Source organism: Tursiops truncatus, chromosome 17, assembly GCF_011762595.2.
Source record: "Tursiops truncatus isolate mTurTru1 chromosome 17, mTurTru1.mat.Y, whole genome shotgun sequence".
Lineage (NCBI taxonomy): Eukaryota > Metazoa > Chordata > Mammalia > Artiodactyla > Delphinidae > Tursiops > Tursiops truncatus.
Window position 1 is genome coordinate 45,186,975 of NC_047050.1, and position 14,559 is coordinate 45,201,533.

The 14,559-nt window shown below is 37.5% G+C and overlaps 1 protein-coding gene across 8 annotated transcripts in view; it reads right to left on the reverse strand.

Annotated features, from left to right (window-relative positions):
- The window catches only part of UBR5 (ubiquitin protein ligase E3 component n-recognin 5), a 141,681-nt gene that overhangs the window by 100,119 nt on the left and 27,003 nt on the right, over positions 1 to 14,559 (reverse strand). For all 8 annotated transcript variants that reach the window (XM_033843190.2, XM_033843194.2, XM_033843192.2 and 5 more), the window contains exons 2-5: positions 3,006 to 3,050; positions 2,550 to 2,631; positions 2,002 to 2,078; positions 1,153 to 1,272 (exon numbers count right to left, since the gene is read on the reverse strand). In XM_033843190.2, coding sequence (XP_033699081.1) covers positions 1,153 to 1,272; positions 2,002 to 2,078; positions 2,550 to 2,631; positions 3,006 to 3,050 — 324 coding nt within the window. The remainder of the gene's footprint in view (positions 1 to 1,152; positions 1,273 to 2,001; positions 2,079 to 2,549; positions 2,632 to 3,005; positions 3,051 to 14,559) is intronic.

Consider the following 14,559-nt stretch of genomic DNA (forward strand, 5'->3'; position numbering starts at 1 on the left):
TGTCCCCTGCATCGGCAGGCGGACTCTCAACCACTGCGCCACCAGGGAAGCCCAGCGTGGTTTTTTTTAGTGTAACAATGTTTCTAATACTATATGATGAATATGACTATATATATCATGTGATACTATATGCCATAAAGTTTTTATACCAATTCATTCATTAGTGTATAGGTTAGGCTACCATGAGGTAATCATGCTGCTGCTGCTTTGCTATCAATTCATGAATCACTATACCTGTAAATAAATACGAATTTTTCACATTATCTCTTCCTTTTTGACGTCTAGTGTTAGTAATACATATAACATCTAGAGTTTTGTATCATATAGGACATATAGGTAATGACAGACAATTCATCTTATAAACAGATGATGTAAACTTACGGTATCAATAAGTACAGTACTGTTAATATATTTTCTCTTCAGGATTTTCTTAATAACATTTTGTTTTCTCTAGCTTACTTTATTATAAGAATACAGTACATAATACATATAACACACAAAATATGTATTAATCACCTGTTTACGTTAATGGTAAGGCTTCCAGTCAACCCGAGGCTATTAGTAGTTAAGTTTTGAGGGAGTCAAAAGTTACAAGTGGGTTTTTGGCTGTGCAGAGGGTCAGTGCCCCTAACCCCTAGATTGCTCAAGAGTCACACATATATACAAATACTGAATCGTTATGTTGTACACTTGAAACAAATATAATGTTATGTGTCAAGTATACCACTATAATGTTTTTAAAGTAAAAACTTCGTTAAAGGCTTTAAAGTTCAGTTACATAATCGTTTCAAGCCTCACTAAATTAATTCAGAAAGAACTACTGTATTCGAACACTAGAAAGAAATGTTAGATTTTTTTTTACCCAAGAATTAGTCACAAATGAGACCAAAGATAGTATCACTGAAAATTTTTAAATAACATAAATGACACGATAAATGCATGCAGTCATTATACATTTTTAGAAGGACAAAAACCTAGGTTAGCTGTGATTAGCCTATGTGGGTTTTTTTATCATGGTGGCTCACCATGAGCGACAGGAGCCCCTGCTCAGAGTTCAGGAGTTCCCTCACTCCATCGCTGGATAACTCTGAAATGAGCACTCACAGAGCAATAACCCAGACCCGCGGATGCCATCTTCTGACCACAGCTTACCCCAGGGTGTTGCCTGCCAGCCTGCCCAGAGTCTCGGAACCTGAGAGAAACCACGGGGAGTCGCTTGTCCTACCAGGCCTCGATGTCCTCCCTGCCCCCGAATTGCTATTCAACTTTGACCTGGGAAAAAAACAAAAGGTAGAAAAATCACAGAACAGTCCCAAAATCCCTAGGAACAAGCCAGGCCTCACTACTCTGGGACTTACTGTGGTACAATATCAGCCTAACAATTCTCTGATTATTGTTACTGAATGGATACTTCAGATCAAAGAGCAAACCTAACAATTTCTAGCCTCATAACAATCCAGTTCCTGTTTGAAACTGTTTTCACGGTTTAACTGCAAATGAATTGTTCCTTAGATTTTTTAAAGTAATCATATTTTCCTTAGAAGCAGTCAACTGAAAGTCATCATACATTATCTAGCAACCTTTTTTATATGACGTCACTTATAAAGGCCAAAATTTTAAAGACTCCGTCATTTTCAAATTGAGCTACTTGACTTGGGAATATTAAAAGGGAAAAAACATGATCCGAAAAGTCAGTTCACTCAAAGAGCCAGATCTGTCTTGGGCCCTACCACATACACATCATTCTTCTGGTAATCTATTTCTGTTAAGTGATCACTGACTCCTCTGCTACTTTTAATGCAAATATTTTAGCTATAAATCACTGCTTGCATAAAAATTAAAATCAAACTACAAAGTAACCATTTCACTCTATTTTAAGCATCTCCTTTTCTACAATGCTTTTTTTTTTAATTTGAGGGTTCCCAAAAATCAAAACACAGGTGTAATATAATACCTTTAAGAGCTAAATATTTATTAAATGGAAAGGACATAATGTCTTACCCATCATTATTGTCAGGTTTACCCAATTCCAATCGGTCTGGCTGTACTGAAAAACCGATCCTGCAAACTCTACCATCCTAGAAGCAAAGAAAATAGAAGAAACTTCCAAAGTAAAAATGTGTATTAAAACTTGAATTTATTCAACAAACAAATTATGTACCTATCACTGTCAATTCAGAAGGCAACAAATAAGCTCCCTTCTAGAAGGTACTCACACCTGAGCTGGGGAAGTATGGTTTGTATACATTATCATAAAACCAGTAAAAATAATTTAAAATATCTCCATCTAACAGAATTCAGAGTAAGGAAATGACTAGATATCAGGAACTTCTCCATTCTCTTACTAACTAGTTTCAACCTCTAGTAAATCATTTAAGCCTTCTCTGGGCCAGAGGATTTATACAATTAGGAAACGGAACTGGGTGGTCTCTGGAAGAACTACTGCAAGAAACTGCTGTTTTCCACGGTTGAAAAGGAAGACACATGATGATGCACAGCTGTATTTTAACATCCATTTTCATTTCTCTACCGTAGGGTAAACGGTTTACCTCAAGAAGAAAGGCAGCATGATTTGGGCCCACCACACACTGTTTAATGGTAGCCTGTTCCAACACATTCAAAGGGGGATGGCTGGGAAATAAAGAAAAGTATGCAAACAAAATTATTTTTTAAATGGCAAATGCATCCTAGGGTTTTTTAGAAAATCCAATTAACAAAAGAAAAAAATTGCTAGTAAAGCCTGTTTTAAAAAACTAATATTTACATATTTTAAAGGAATAATTGAAAAAATTATTATATCTACACAGTCATTATAGCTCTTTGGTATGGCAGAGTTTTTAAAAATCAGTATGAATACCAACTATAATTCAAATGAATGCAACCCATAAAAATTTGATAGTTAGATTAAAATTTTCTTAATAGCTGCTGCCTAAATATGAGTACTTTTTCCTAATTAAAACAAAATCATTCTTTTTAGGAAATGTAAAATATCTTAAATCTCTTACCTGTTTAAATTATATTTGTTCAGTTTCTCTGAAACTTCCCGTAACCTTTAAAAACAAAACAAAACATGAATAAACCACATGTACAAAGCCTTTGTAAGCAAAACAGTTCTGATTTGGTGATCTCTAACAGTAGCATACAAAAATTTTACTAAGCAAGCATGTTTTTTATATTATCTTTGATTTCTGTCCCAGAAAAGATCACAAGTCAACCCTGCAGTTGCCTTCCCTCACCACCTCATTGCAACTTCAGTCATCATCATCTTAGTATTTTACAGACGAGGAAACTGAAGCTTCTAGAGTTTATTTAGAAAACCAGCAGTAGAACTGGTACTTGAACCAACGCCCAATGGAAAGCCAGTTTTTAAACACCATACTACATATGCCAAGAGACTCTTGAATGTACACGTACATGATGAAATGAAAATATTTGGGAAGCACATATATATTAAGAATTTAATATAAAGAGACAGAAACAATGCAAAAGCCAAATTGGCTTAAGGTGAGAATAGTCTCAAAAGTTCTTGAATCACCTTGTGACACATAATTGTACAAATTAAAACCCATATCTATAAAATAAGGATAACACCTCACATTTTTAAGAGTATTGAATATGCTTAGAAAAATCTCAAAGGGCTGTGTAACAGAAAGATATTAACTCATGTTATCTATTATGATTTTGCTGTTTCTCTCAAAGAAACAGTCTTGAATTAATATAAAATATTGTAATACTCATTTAAATTGGGCACTTTTGTCAACCTAAGGAAGCCATTTTATAATACAAAGATGTATTCAAATGTAGAGATTTTAAGAGTTCAATTCTATTAAATTACCAAAACAAATGCCTTTGAAAACTTTTCCAGAAATTATTCTCTTAAAAATAAACTGAGCATTTTAGGAACAACAGGGAAAAAAATTAGAACAGTAAATTAACAGGAAATTCTGTAAGTTTTGCTTTCTAGAGAGTGACAAAAATACATGAAATCAAATTTCAATCATTCGTCCTAACAGACGAAAGTGGTATACATACTCAAAATTAATCATGCCTTAAAGCCAGTTTAGGATTTAAAAGCTACCACCAATCATATAACATATGGCCAAATAATCTAATTATTTTGATAAAGAGATTCTAATAGGAGCCAGTTGTCCTTCAATTTTACTTTATCCAATAAAGTTCTAACCACTGTTCAATGATGAGTAGTATCTTTCAAACACTAAAATATGCATAAGCAAATGTCCAACACTAAATCGTATTTCTAAGCAAAAATAACTTTCAAATGATGCCATATTTAATTTGTCTACCAAGAAGTAAATACTCACTAGTGATTTTATTCTCACTTCCAAAGAATAACATCAGATCATGTGTGACTTGGCCCTCAATAAAATACATTTTCATTTTTCTAGCCTTTCATTAACAAAAATGTGTCTTCTTCAGTCCTGTAAAGTCAAGCTTTTTGACCAAATCCCAGTTTGCTCATTTATAAGGCACATATCTGTGTTTCAAGGCAAGATAAAACACCATAAGAATAATGCACTGTGGAACTCATGAGCTCTGAGAGAAGGCTGACTAGAAAATGGGGAGAAGAAAATAGACTAGGAGGCTCCAAACTGAGAGGCTCCATTCTGGGCAATAACAACAGCCCTGAGAAGACCCGGAGCAGAGGCAGGAGTTCTCATTCTCCTCAGCCCACACTGACTATGAGTAATTTATAAAACTCCTCACCAGACTACAGACTAGAGCCAGACTGTGAGAAAAGACTAAGAAAGGTTTTATTTCCCAAAAGCCATAGTAGTGACACTTTCGAAAGATAACTTGTTCACCAGCATACAACTAAACCCGTTCATTTCCATTCCTTTTTTCTTAGCCCAACACTGTCTCTAGCGTTTTCACAAAGAATACGGGGGGGGGGGGGGGGGCACAAAACTTGTCAAAGCTTTTTTCAAAGCTGGACAATAACTGAGATTAAGAATTAAATGATGCTTTCATGGCTCCAAATATCATTCCAGGCAAATAATATCTATAAAACTAAAGTAAGGTTTGAGGGTATCAAGATGCTAGAAAATAACAAGTCAAGAACTCAAAAGCAAATTTCAGGTTAGGAAGGGGACAGAAGAAATGTTTACTGACATCAAATTTTCTAATATTAAAAATCATGGTGGGGGCTTCCCTGGTGGCACAGTGGTTGAGAGTCCGCCTGCCAATGCAGGGAACACGGGTTTGTGCCCTGGTCCGGGAAGATCCCACATGCCGCGGAGCGGCTGGGCCCGTGAGCCATGGCCGCTGAGCCTGCGCGTCCGGAGCCTGTGCTCCGCAATGGGAGAGGCCACAGCGGGGAGAGGCCTGCGTACCGCAAAAAAAAAAAAGAAAAAAATCATGGTGGACTCCATCTGAAATGTACACCCATTTGTACTGGAAATAATACTCACTGGATAGCAAGAAATCTGGGGTTTACTCCCAGCTCATCTACTACCAACTGGGTTCATTTAAGCCCACTAAGTTTCCGGTCTCATCTACGTGAAGAAAGACTAATAGTCCTCTCTGGTTCTTTTCAGTCCTGAAATTGTTATGAATGTATGAAAAGCAAATATATCAATGGAAGATATTTATGTAATGTTTATATGGAAATAGCACTTACTAACTGTCATATTCAATTTCATCTTACCCATCTGAAACTTCCACACACAAATTAATTTTACATGGACACTTAGAATATTTCCCCAAATATCAAATTTGTTTAATTTCTTAAATTCAATCCGCAAAATTTACAGAAAATGTATCATTTTTCCAAATCTCAAGATAGTTATCATGACTAAATTGGCCCCATACACATTAGTTTACACAGATCCCAGATAACAGTAACAAAGAAACCTTCAAGCAAAGGGGGAAAAAATGGTACTAACTATAAAATAAGGAGTACTTTGTTCCCCTTTACATTATAGAGTCTTCAGCAGACATGTAAATCCCAGAACCGCAGGCCACTGATCATATTCATTTAAATTTACTGAGTTACTAAATGTCTCTACAAAAGTATTAGGCACTCATCTAATTTAAAGGATCTTCTTCCAAAAGCTTACAATGCTTCAAGTTATTAACTATATTTCCTCTCACAGCGATATTAACAAAAGTTTTCCCTGTTTTTAAAGTAAAATCTAAACCACCCTACAGCTCACCAAATTCCATTTCAGAATAAATCTTTACATGTGATTGTGAAGGAAAACAATTTTAAGAACACAGCATAACATTACAAAATAACCTAACTCAGCATTTAATCTCATTTCAGAGACAGGCAGGAAAGCCTTTGTGAGGTGGCTATAACACACAATAGATAGGTAAGCAGTGAGCTTCTGACAATCCTTAGTACTCCTACACCAAAGATTTATTCTATATTCTGATTCAATAACCTATTTCATTCCTTCACATTTATAGACATTTTACAGATTGAGAGGCTGGAATTTTTTTTGACCACCAAGGTAAGGTAACAGCAAATTGATGTTAATAGAGAAATCAGTATAACAGTACTTGCTAGAGGGTAACGTATCTCATAGCTGCCCTTGAAATTCCCTACAATTTCAGTCTCATTTCCCCCAAATTTAACCTTATAATTTCAAAGATTAGTCATCTTTTGATGACCCTCAATTGACAGTAGCACTTAACACAGGTTCTTTGGTTTTACAATTCCCTGCCCTAATCCTAAATCCCCTGCCATCTGTTCAGACACACACACCCCTAAAATGAAACCTGTTAAATTCCCAGCTAAATTTCTAAAGGTAAAAAGTTTAGGTACATCTGGATTCCTAAAAGGCTCCAATTCTCCAGGACATAAGGATATTCCTGACAGCCCACCTTCTACAAGATGATCCTTTTGCTATCCCTGGAACTGTAAGATCAGGCATACCCACCCACGTTTCACGTGTATCAGTACTCACTTTAATGGCAGAAAGTGGCATAATCTGCCCCCAGTATATTTCCTCCAGGAACATTATTATTATTTCAGGCCCAGCTCAAATGCTACCTCCTCCATGTGCTTTTCTGGTAGCTCTGATTTTCTTCCTACATAAATCTACAGCTTCTCCCTCACAAAGGACCTTTACTGTCCACTTGACATTCTACGGTCATTTGTGTTTCAATCTGAGCTACCTTCAGACTTTAAGCAAAGAAGAGATAAAACTTACCAAGTATTTCCCCACTCTTCCACTTCTTTAGATAACAGTTCCAACAGTGAAAAATGTACAATAATACTTGTTACAATACATTTCAGAGGCAGAAAAGATTCCTGATCTTCAACTCAACAAAACTACTCCTTAGGTCTTCCACCTCAAATTGAAGTTTAGAACAAGCAAGAAAAGTGTGAGTATACAGATTTCTTTTAGGATAGTCGCCCATATAAATCTTGTAAGCAGACTAGTTAACACAGCGAAAACGTTTAATAACTCACCACTCACCAATAATCATATTAGCAAACTACCTTTAAAGTGACCTCACTCTACTCTCTAGATAACCATCCACGGAATAAAACTTTTACAGATCCATTTTGGAGTATAGGGCTTAATAATCCATACAAAGAAACAACAGCCAGTCAGTGAAAGGTTACCTACAACACTAAATCATAGACTCCCGCAGAAAACGTCTTAAAGATCACCTCTTGTCATCCATGTCAGAGAAGGCAGGTATTGCCAAAATGCAAATGTACCCAGACCACCTTCTTGCAGAAGAAGAAATACTGCAGGAATATTTCTGGCATTTCTCCAAGAGCAAACTATCTAAAGTTTAAAACTTAAAACTGAAGAAGCAATCAAAGGGCACTTTTTTCCCCCCTCTTGGAGCAAAGACTATGTTACTAGATAGATGGCAGAGAGAGGCGCCAAACCCACCTCCAACCACAGAACATGGTCTTTCCACTATATCTTCATGCACTTTCCTGAGTATAGGGAGTCCGTCCACAACACTGTTCTTTTATACAAACTACTGCACCACACTATATATACTGCCCCTCTGAAATCACTCCTAGCATGCCAACTATCCACATCATCAACAATAACAATAAATTCAAGCTATCACATGATGGTCCTGCCTGGCAGCCACTGTAATGTGAGAAAAGGATGTACTTTGGGCACAGCTGTAGAGGGCATTTTGAGATGGTCATTTACTTGTGCCAGGCACATTCCCACCCCCACCAGCAAACTGAAAGCCTGGAGCTAGCTTATTCAATCCACTACAGTGGGCATCCCAACCCCAAATCCCTTTTCACACAATCCTGGAGCAAGCCACCTAAGATATGCTCAAAGGAGAGGCCCTTGAGGGCGTCTTGGGTGTAAAATGGAAGAAAGTCAACTGAGTCTCCTCCTCATGCTGCACTGTGGATTTGTTTATGTGTGGACGAGATAAAGGCTTTCAGCCCACCTACCCACTCTGCGTTGTGATGTAAAATATTAGCAGCTACCTTGACCCATGGGTCTGAGGATGGCTGGGAAGAGCCTGGAGGGATTAGGGTTGCCTTGGCCGAAACAAGAAGCACCAGCAGATTAGGGGTGATTCCCTTCATCTGTGTGATTATGAAAGACTCTCATTGTAGGTCTGAAATTTAACTTCAAGACATTCAATTTTCAGATACATTTTTAAAAATCCATTTTGTACTGCTTCTAAGTGAATTTAACCCTGATCATGGGTTCCCAACTTCAGGATTTCTCAGGAATCGGGGATGGGGGGAGGGTGGCTAATGAGAGAAACAATATAGTTGTTTAGACAACACACACAGAGAAGAAAAAAATCACTACACCAAAACTCAACAAGTGATGGTTTCTAAAAGGTTGGTTAGAATGGAGAATCTGAAACCCTATTAATGAACTCTTAATACTGTTAATACTAAAACCCCCTGGTCTGTCTTGCACTCTGAATAAATTTACCCCCATGCATGATTCTCTTTAGATGTAAAATGGTACAGCAATGTAGCATAACATAGCATAAAGCATATGAAAAATTTAATCCTGCCCTCCTGATAGTATTAGTACCCATGAGGAACTAAATGTTTATCATCTCAATAGGGGAGGGGGAGGCAGTAGAGGCAAGGATCAGAAAGAACCTCTTTAAGATTTATATGCAAAAGCTATAGTCAATTACTAAAAGGGGTGGGGGGGAGCCTTAAGGAGAAGTCACAAACTGCCGCCCTACAGATGTACACGTGATACTGAATCACATGGCATTTTAAATTGTTTAAAGACTGTTAAAGATTCTTGGCCAACATGTAAAACTGGAAAATTTCAGACAGATTTTCAGATTTCTAGCTTCTCTTGAAAAATGAGATCCAGCAACCAAGCTTATATTGCCTAGTGGTGACTAGAGGTGCCCTTACCTGCCCAGCACCTGTAGGCATTTGAGTTTGAGACCACTGATAGAGAAGATTATTCCTCCCACACTCTAAAAAAGGACATTTCCTTGGTGAAGAGTAATCTGTTCAGTTTTATAATGCAAATCCCAGCTTGTAAGTTGATCCCTAATATATCTTTGCTTAGACATAAGTCTTAACCACATTTTATTTCTTTAAATTTGACTTGACAATTTCTCATTTTTTTGCCCACCCAAGAAAAAATGGTGCCAGGTAGCAAACATCTGACTTTACTTTTAAAAGACCCCAAGTCACACAATGATGGCTTTTGTAGAGGAAAAAACCCATCTGTCAGCTTCCTGAATAACCAGTTATAGGTAGGACTTATACATACTTTGTGCTATGGAGAGAACAAATACCAGTTTATAAAATGTGTTCCTTTTACCCTAAATAAATAATACAGGACATTCAGCTTCAAGATACATTCAAGACCAAAAAACAGAAGTTTCTAAATAAATACTGTAAACTGAGAAAATGATACAAATTTTAAATGGGAAATTCTTTTAATTCTTCCTCCTAGAATGGTTTTCAGTTGAAACTGCTCAAAGATTTCTATAAAACTAAGATGAGAAAATTCATGTTATAGAAACACTCTGCAACTATCATAGAAAAAAGACATTATACTTACAAATAATTTCTTCCCTTAACACAGAAAATATTCTGGTTAGAAATTCCTATATAGTGCCATAAATAACATCTTTCATAATAAAATGAAAAAGAGACCAAAATCCCAAACTACTGTGCCATTTGAAAGATAAACACATCTCTGAGAAACTAAATGCTGAACACAAGAAAATGAGTCATTTTCCTTTAAAGCAAAACCAACTGTGTTATTTTCAGCTCCATTCAAAACAGGAAAAGGAAAATACACATGCCAAATGGACAAGAAATTCGGTAGGAAAAGATTAAAGATATGGCCTTTATACATTAATTCTTCTTGATAATTTCCTAAGTATTTCTGTCTCATCTAATTTCAACTGCTTAACAGTAAGACCATACATATGTACAAGACTCAAACTTGGTTAACTTGTGTGCTAACAGGGTGAGAAGACTTCCTTTAGTGCTCCTGTCCAAAAAGTGTAGCATCCAGCCAAAATTTCAAGAGAAAAGTCTTGGTTTTTCTTCACCCTTAGGCCATAGCCACATTCTGAATATCTGCAACATCAAACCCAATTTTAACTCTACATACAAATCAAAGGTCTCATGAGATAACTGACACACTTTGTAATATAAATACCACCATTTGGCAAGGTATTCAGTCCTTGAGATAGAACTCTAAACTGAAAATACCTGTGATGAAATCTGATTTTTCCATAAAACAAGACAATTAGGAGGTTAGGTTCCTGACCAAGGATCTTGATGCCATTAAATTCAGGAAAGCTTCTTTAAATGACAGATACTGGGATGGCTTCTTGTTGCCCTTTTAACATCGAAGATGAAACGGCAGTTTTACTGCCTCTGAAACGGTCATTTTACATTCCTGAGCTGCCATTCCATCTGCCCTGGGAACAAGAGGCAGCATGGTGGAGTGGGAAAAGAATGGGCTGTGGTGTCGGACTAACAAACCTGGGTTCAACTCCATCCCTTCCATTAAGTGGCTCTGTAACCTTGGGCAAGCTTACTTTAACCTCCCAGAGCTTGGAAGGTATCTTGGTCTGTTAAATGGAGATAAAACCACTTGTCTGGTAGGACTGCTATAAGGATTAAAGGTAATTTTGTAATGTACCTTGGAAAGAGCCAAGCACTTAAACATTCAATAAATGGCAGCCATTAGCATTATTACTGAACTATATTTTTCATCTTTGGATAGCTTGCTCTATATATTGCTGCTTCAAATCTGCCAAGTTCTAGCTTGAACCGGTTGCCAAACTAAATAGGGCCCAATTTGAATCTGGAGATCTTGTAGGAACCCGAGGAACCAGAGAATGACAGCTAAGTCTGGGAATTCTTGGAACCAGAAATCCGTAGACGCACTCTAACTCTGTGTATTTTGCGCATGGGTTGTTATTTCACAAGAGTGAGAGATTCCTTCTCTTCCTGCCCCTACTACCTCCAATCTCATCTCCTCACTCTTCCTGGGCACTCTATACCCCAAATATCACTATACTCTCCCAAGTCCTTCACTAGATTATACTCACAAAGTACTCTTTTCTTGGAGGGGAGAGGGGGAGGGCACGCCTCGCAGCTTGCTGGATCTTAGTTCCCCAAACAAGGGACTGAACCCAGTCCATACAGACCACCAGGGAGCGCCTTATTTTATTTTTTTTGTACACATCTATTCCTTCAGCCTAGAATAAACTATACCCCACTGCCTTCTACACGTCTATAGCTACTAGTCCCTGGAGGGTAGGCTGAAAGAACCTGTTGGAAACGTTAACTTACCTTTCACTCCAGGCTAAACTAGGCATTTCTCTGAGTCCCCTGGGGCATACTTCCTTCCACAGTACTTATGCTGTAACTACTTGTTTGATGAAATATTTGTCTCTTTCACGGCTTGACAAACTCTATGAAGGCAAGAACCGGGTTTTACTAATTTCTAAATCCCCAGCACCTGACAGCTGATGGATGGGTGGCTGAACAAATGAATGGGCATTCATGTCCCTGCTCTAAGTCCTACACTGCTTCAAAATAGTGGATTTGCAGCTTTTTTATTCTTTTCATAGTCATTCTAAAGATTTTTAGCTGTTCTGCTATGAGGCCAATATTATGAGACTAGGTTTTTTAAAACACACCAAAGGAATATTGTCCTACAAAATAACCCCACGGAGGTTCTACCCCAAATCAAACGGTCCTACAATATTAAGAAGAGTTTTTTACTTTAACTTTTTTTAACTTTCTTTGAGAATCATCCCAGAAAGAGTTTACCAGACAGACTAGGAAATCACTCGGTACTTCACAGCTGGGGATACTCTCCCAGTCCCGCCACTTAGAGGACAGTCTTGTTCCTCCCCCCATCCCTCCCTCCTCCCCCTCCTCCGTGGCTTAATCTGGGTTGCGTTAAGGAAATGTACTGAAGGGGCCAAAAGGAAGCTGGAAGCAAAGGGAAGAGAGAAAGCAAGCTCATCAGGAAGCAAAAGTACAGATAAAAGTCTGTGTGCAACTCGCCTGTATAAGTGCCTGAAACTGATAACATGAGTCTAACTGGCTAAGCACCTTAAAGTACAAACTAGAGAAAGTCTAATTACTGGACATCTACTGGCAAGTAATGCAATAAAATATTCCAACATTTAATGCTGTGCCAAAATAGGAAGAATTGGATATAAATACCCATAATTAATTTTTTATTTGTTTGGGGTTTCTTTCTTTTTTTTTTTTCGGTTGTTTAGCCAATCATCAGCATTGTAGCCATGAAAAGGCAAAGTTAGTGCCAACCAAGTTCTACCTAGATACCCAAAAGAACCCTGGGTTTTGAGTCTCAGCTCCACCATTAAAACGGAGCGTGACCTTTAATAGGTCATTTAACATCTCCTGCTCTCATGTTTCCACCTCTGCCAAAAATGATGCTTACCATATCTGCTTCACAGAGTTGTTTTAAGAATTGGATAATATGTCACATGCAAAAGTAATGTGTACCATCTGAAATAACAGTGTCTAAACCTGGCTAATCATCCACTGCCTAAGGAATATTTTAAAAGACGTATTACCAGACCCCACCCAAACCTACTAAATCAGAAATCTCCAAATACAAGACTCAGTAATTTATATTCTGGCTAAATAAATTATGGCACATTCATAAAACGTCTCTGGAAGGAATAACATTTAGTCACCTATGACGAAAGGAAGTAGGCAGCTAGGAAACAGAGCAGGGAGGGAAGCTTTTCACTGAGTGCCAATGTACACTTTTTGAATTTAAGTCACATATTATCAACTCAAAATTAAAAAAAAAAAAATTTCTAAGCAACCCAAAGTGATGATCAGCTAAGTTTGGAAATCACTACTCTAAAATACCACGAATACATGCAAGGACTGCTTAAAACAGTCACAAGATTAATAGTCCATTTAGGGAGATATTAAAAACCCTACTATTTCAAGTTCTGGAAATGTTGCTTAGGATAGCCCCCTCTTAGAAATTCACAATCCAAATACCTCTATTAGATTCTGATAAGTCCTAAAATAAAGAAACATGTTTACGCTTAATCCTGTGTTTTTCAAACTGAAGTGAACACTGTTTGGGAAACACTAAACATGGAACACAAACAGGCCATTCTTTCTAGTAAGGTCTTAGGGAACCAGAGGACACTGATCTGAAATCTAAGCTCCCAGAAGTAATAGCCCCAAACCGTGGAGGGGACCTAGCACAGAGAAGCCCTCCCCCTCCAAAAGGTAGAGCTCAGTAGTGACAAACTACCTTTCCTCTCTTTTTTCTTTAACTAAACAAAACTGATTTCCCTATTTTCTTACTGGGATTAAAAAGATAAACCGTATAAACAAACAATCTTACTGTGCCTAAAATTATATTGTTAACATATATCTATAGCAATTTTTTTAATCCAAATAACATGGCAACAGCATTTTTATTCCTTTAAGTAGAAAAATTAAAGATCTTTAACTATGATTCAAAATCATCTACATTTAGGAGACAGCAATAGATTTCAATATTTCCCTTCTACAGTATAAGCAGACCTTCCTGGGCATCTTTATTCCCACAAAGCCAGACTAACCAAGTGGGCTTTACAATCAAATTGTCCAACAACCTTGCTTATTACCTGGCGCATGATCATCAGTGTACCCAGAGCGGGTCTGAAAGCTGTATCAAATAAATGGCTTCTCTGAAATCTGCACCTACTGGGGTTCTTAACACTGGGTCTCTAATTCAGAGATCCAAATCGAAGTCATCAAAAAAAGGTCAAACCTACAAACCACCACAGTCAAATTTAAGGGCTTACCAGATCCCTTTTGTTTTTATCATTATGGCACACAAAAAAACACAAATGTCTCCCCTCTGGCAACACAGCAACCATAGCAAAGGGTTGGCTTCCCCCACTACCAATAAATGGGATCCACCAGTAAATGTTTCCAATTCTTCACCTTACAGTAAGTACTCAACCCAATAGAAGTAGATTCAACAGGCAGTCTCTGATTTACAGATTGACATTACTGATAAAGAGGGCTCTCATCCCATCTCAATCCCCACTCTGTATCGGCCAACCACTTAAACAAAAACCAAACACACA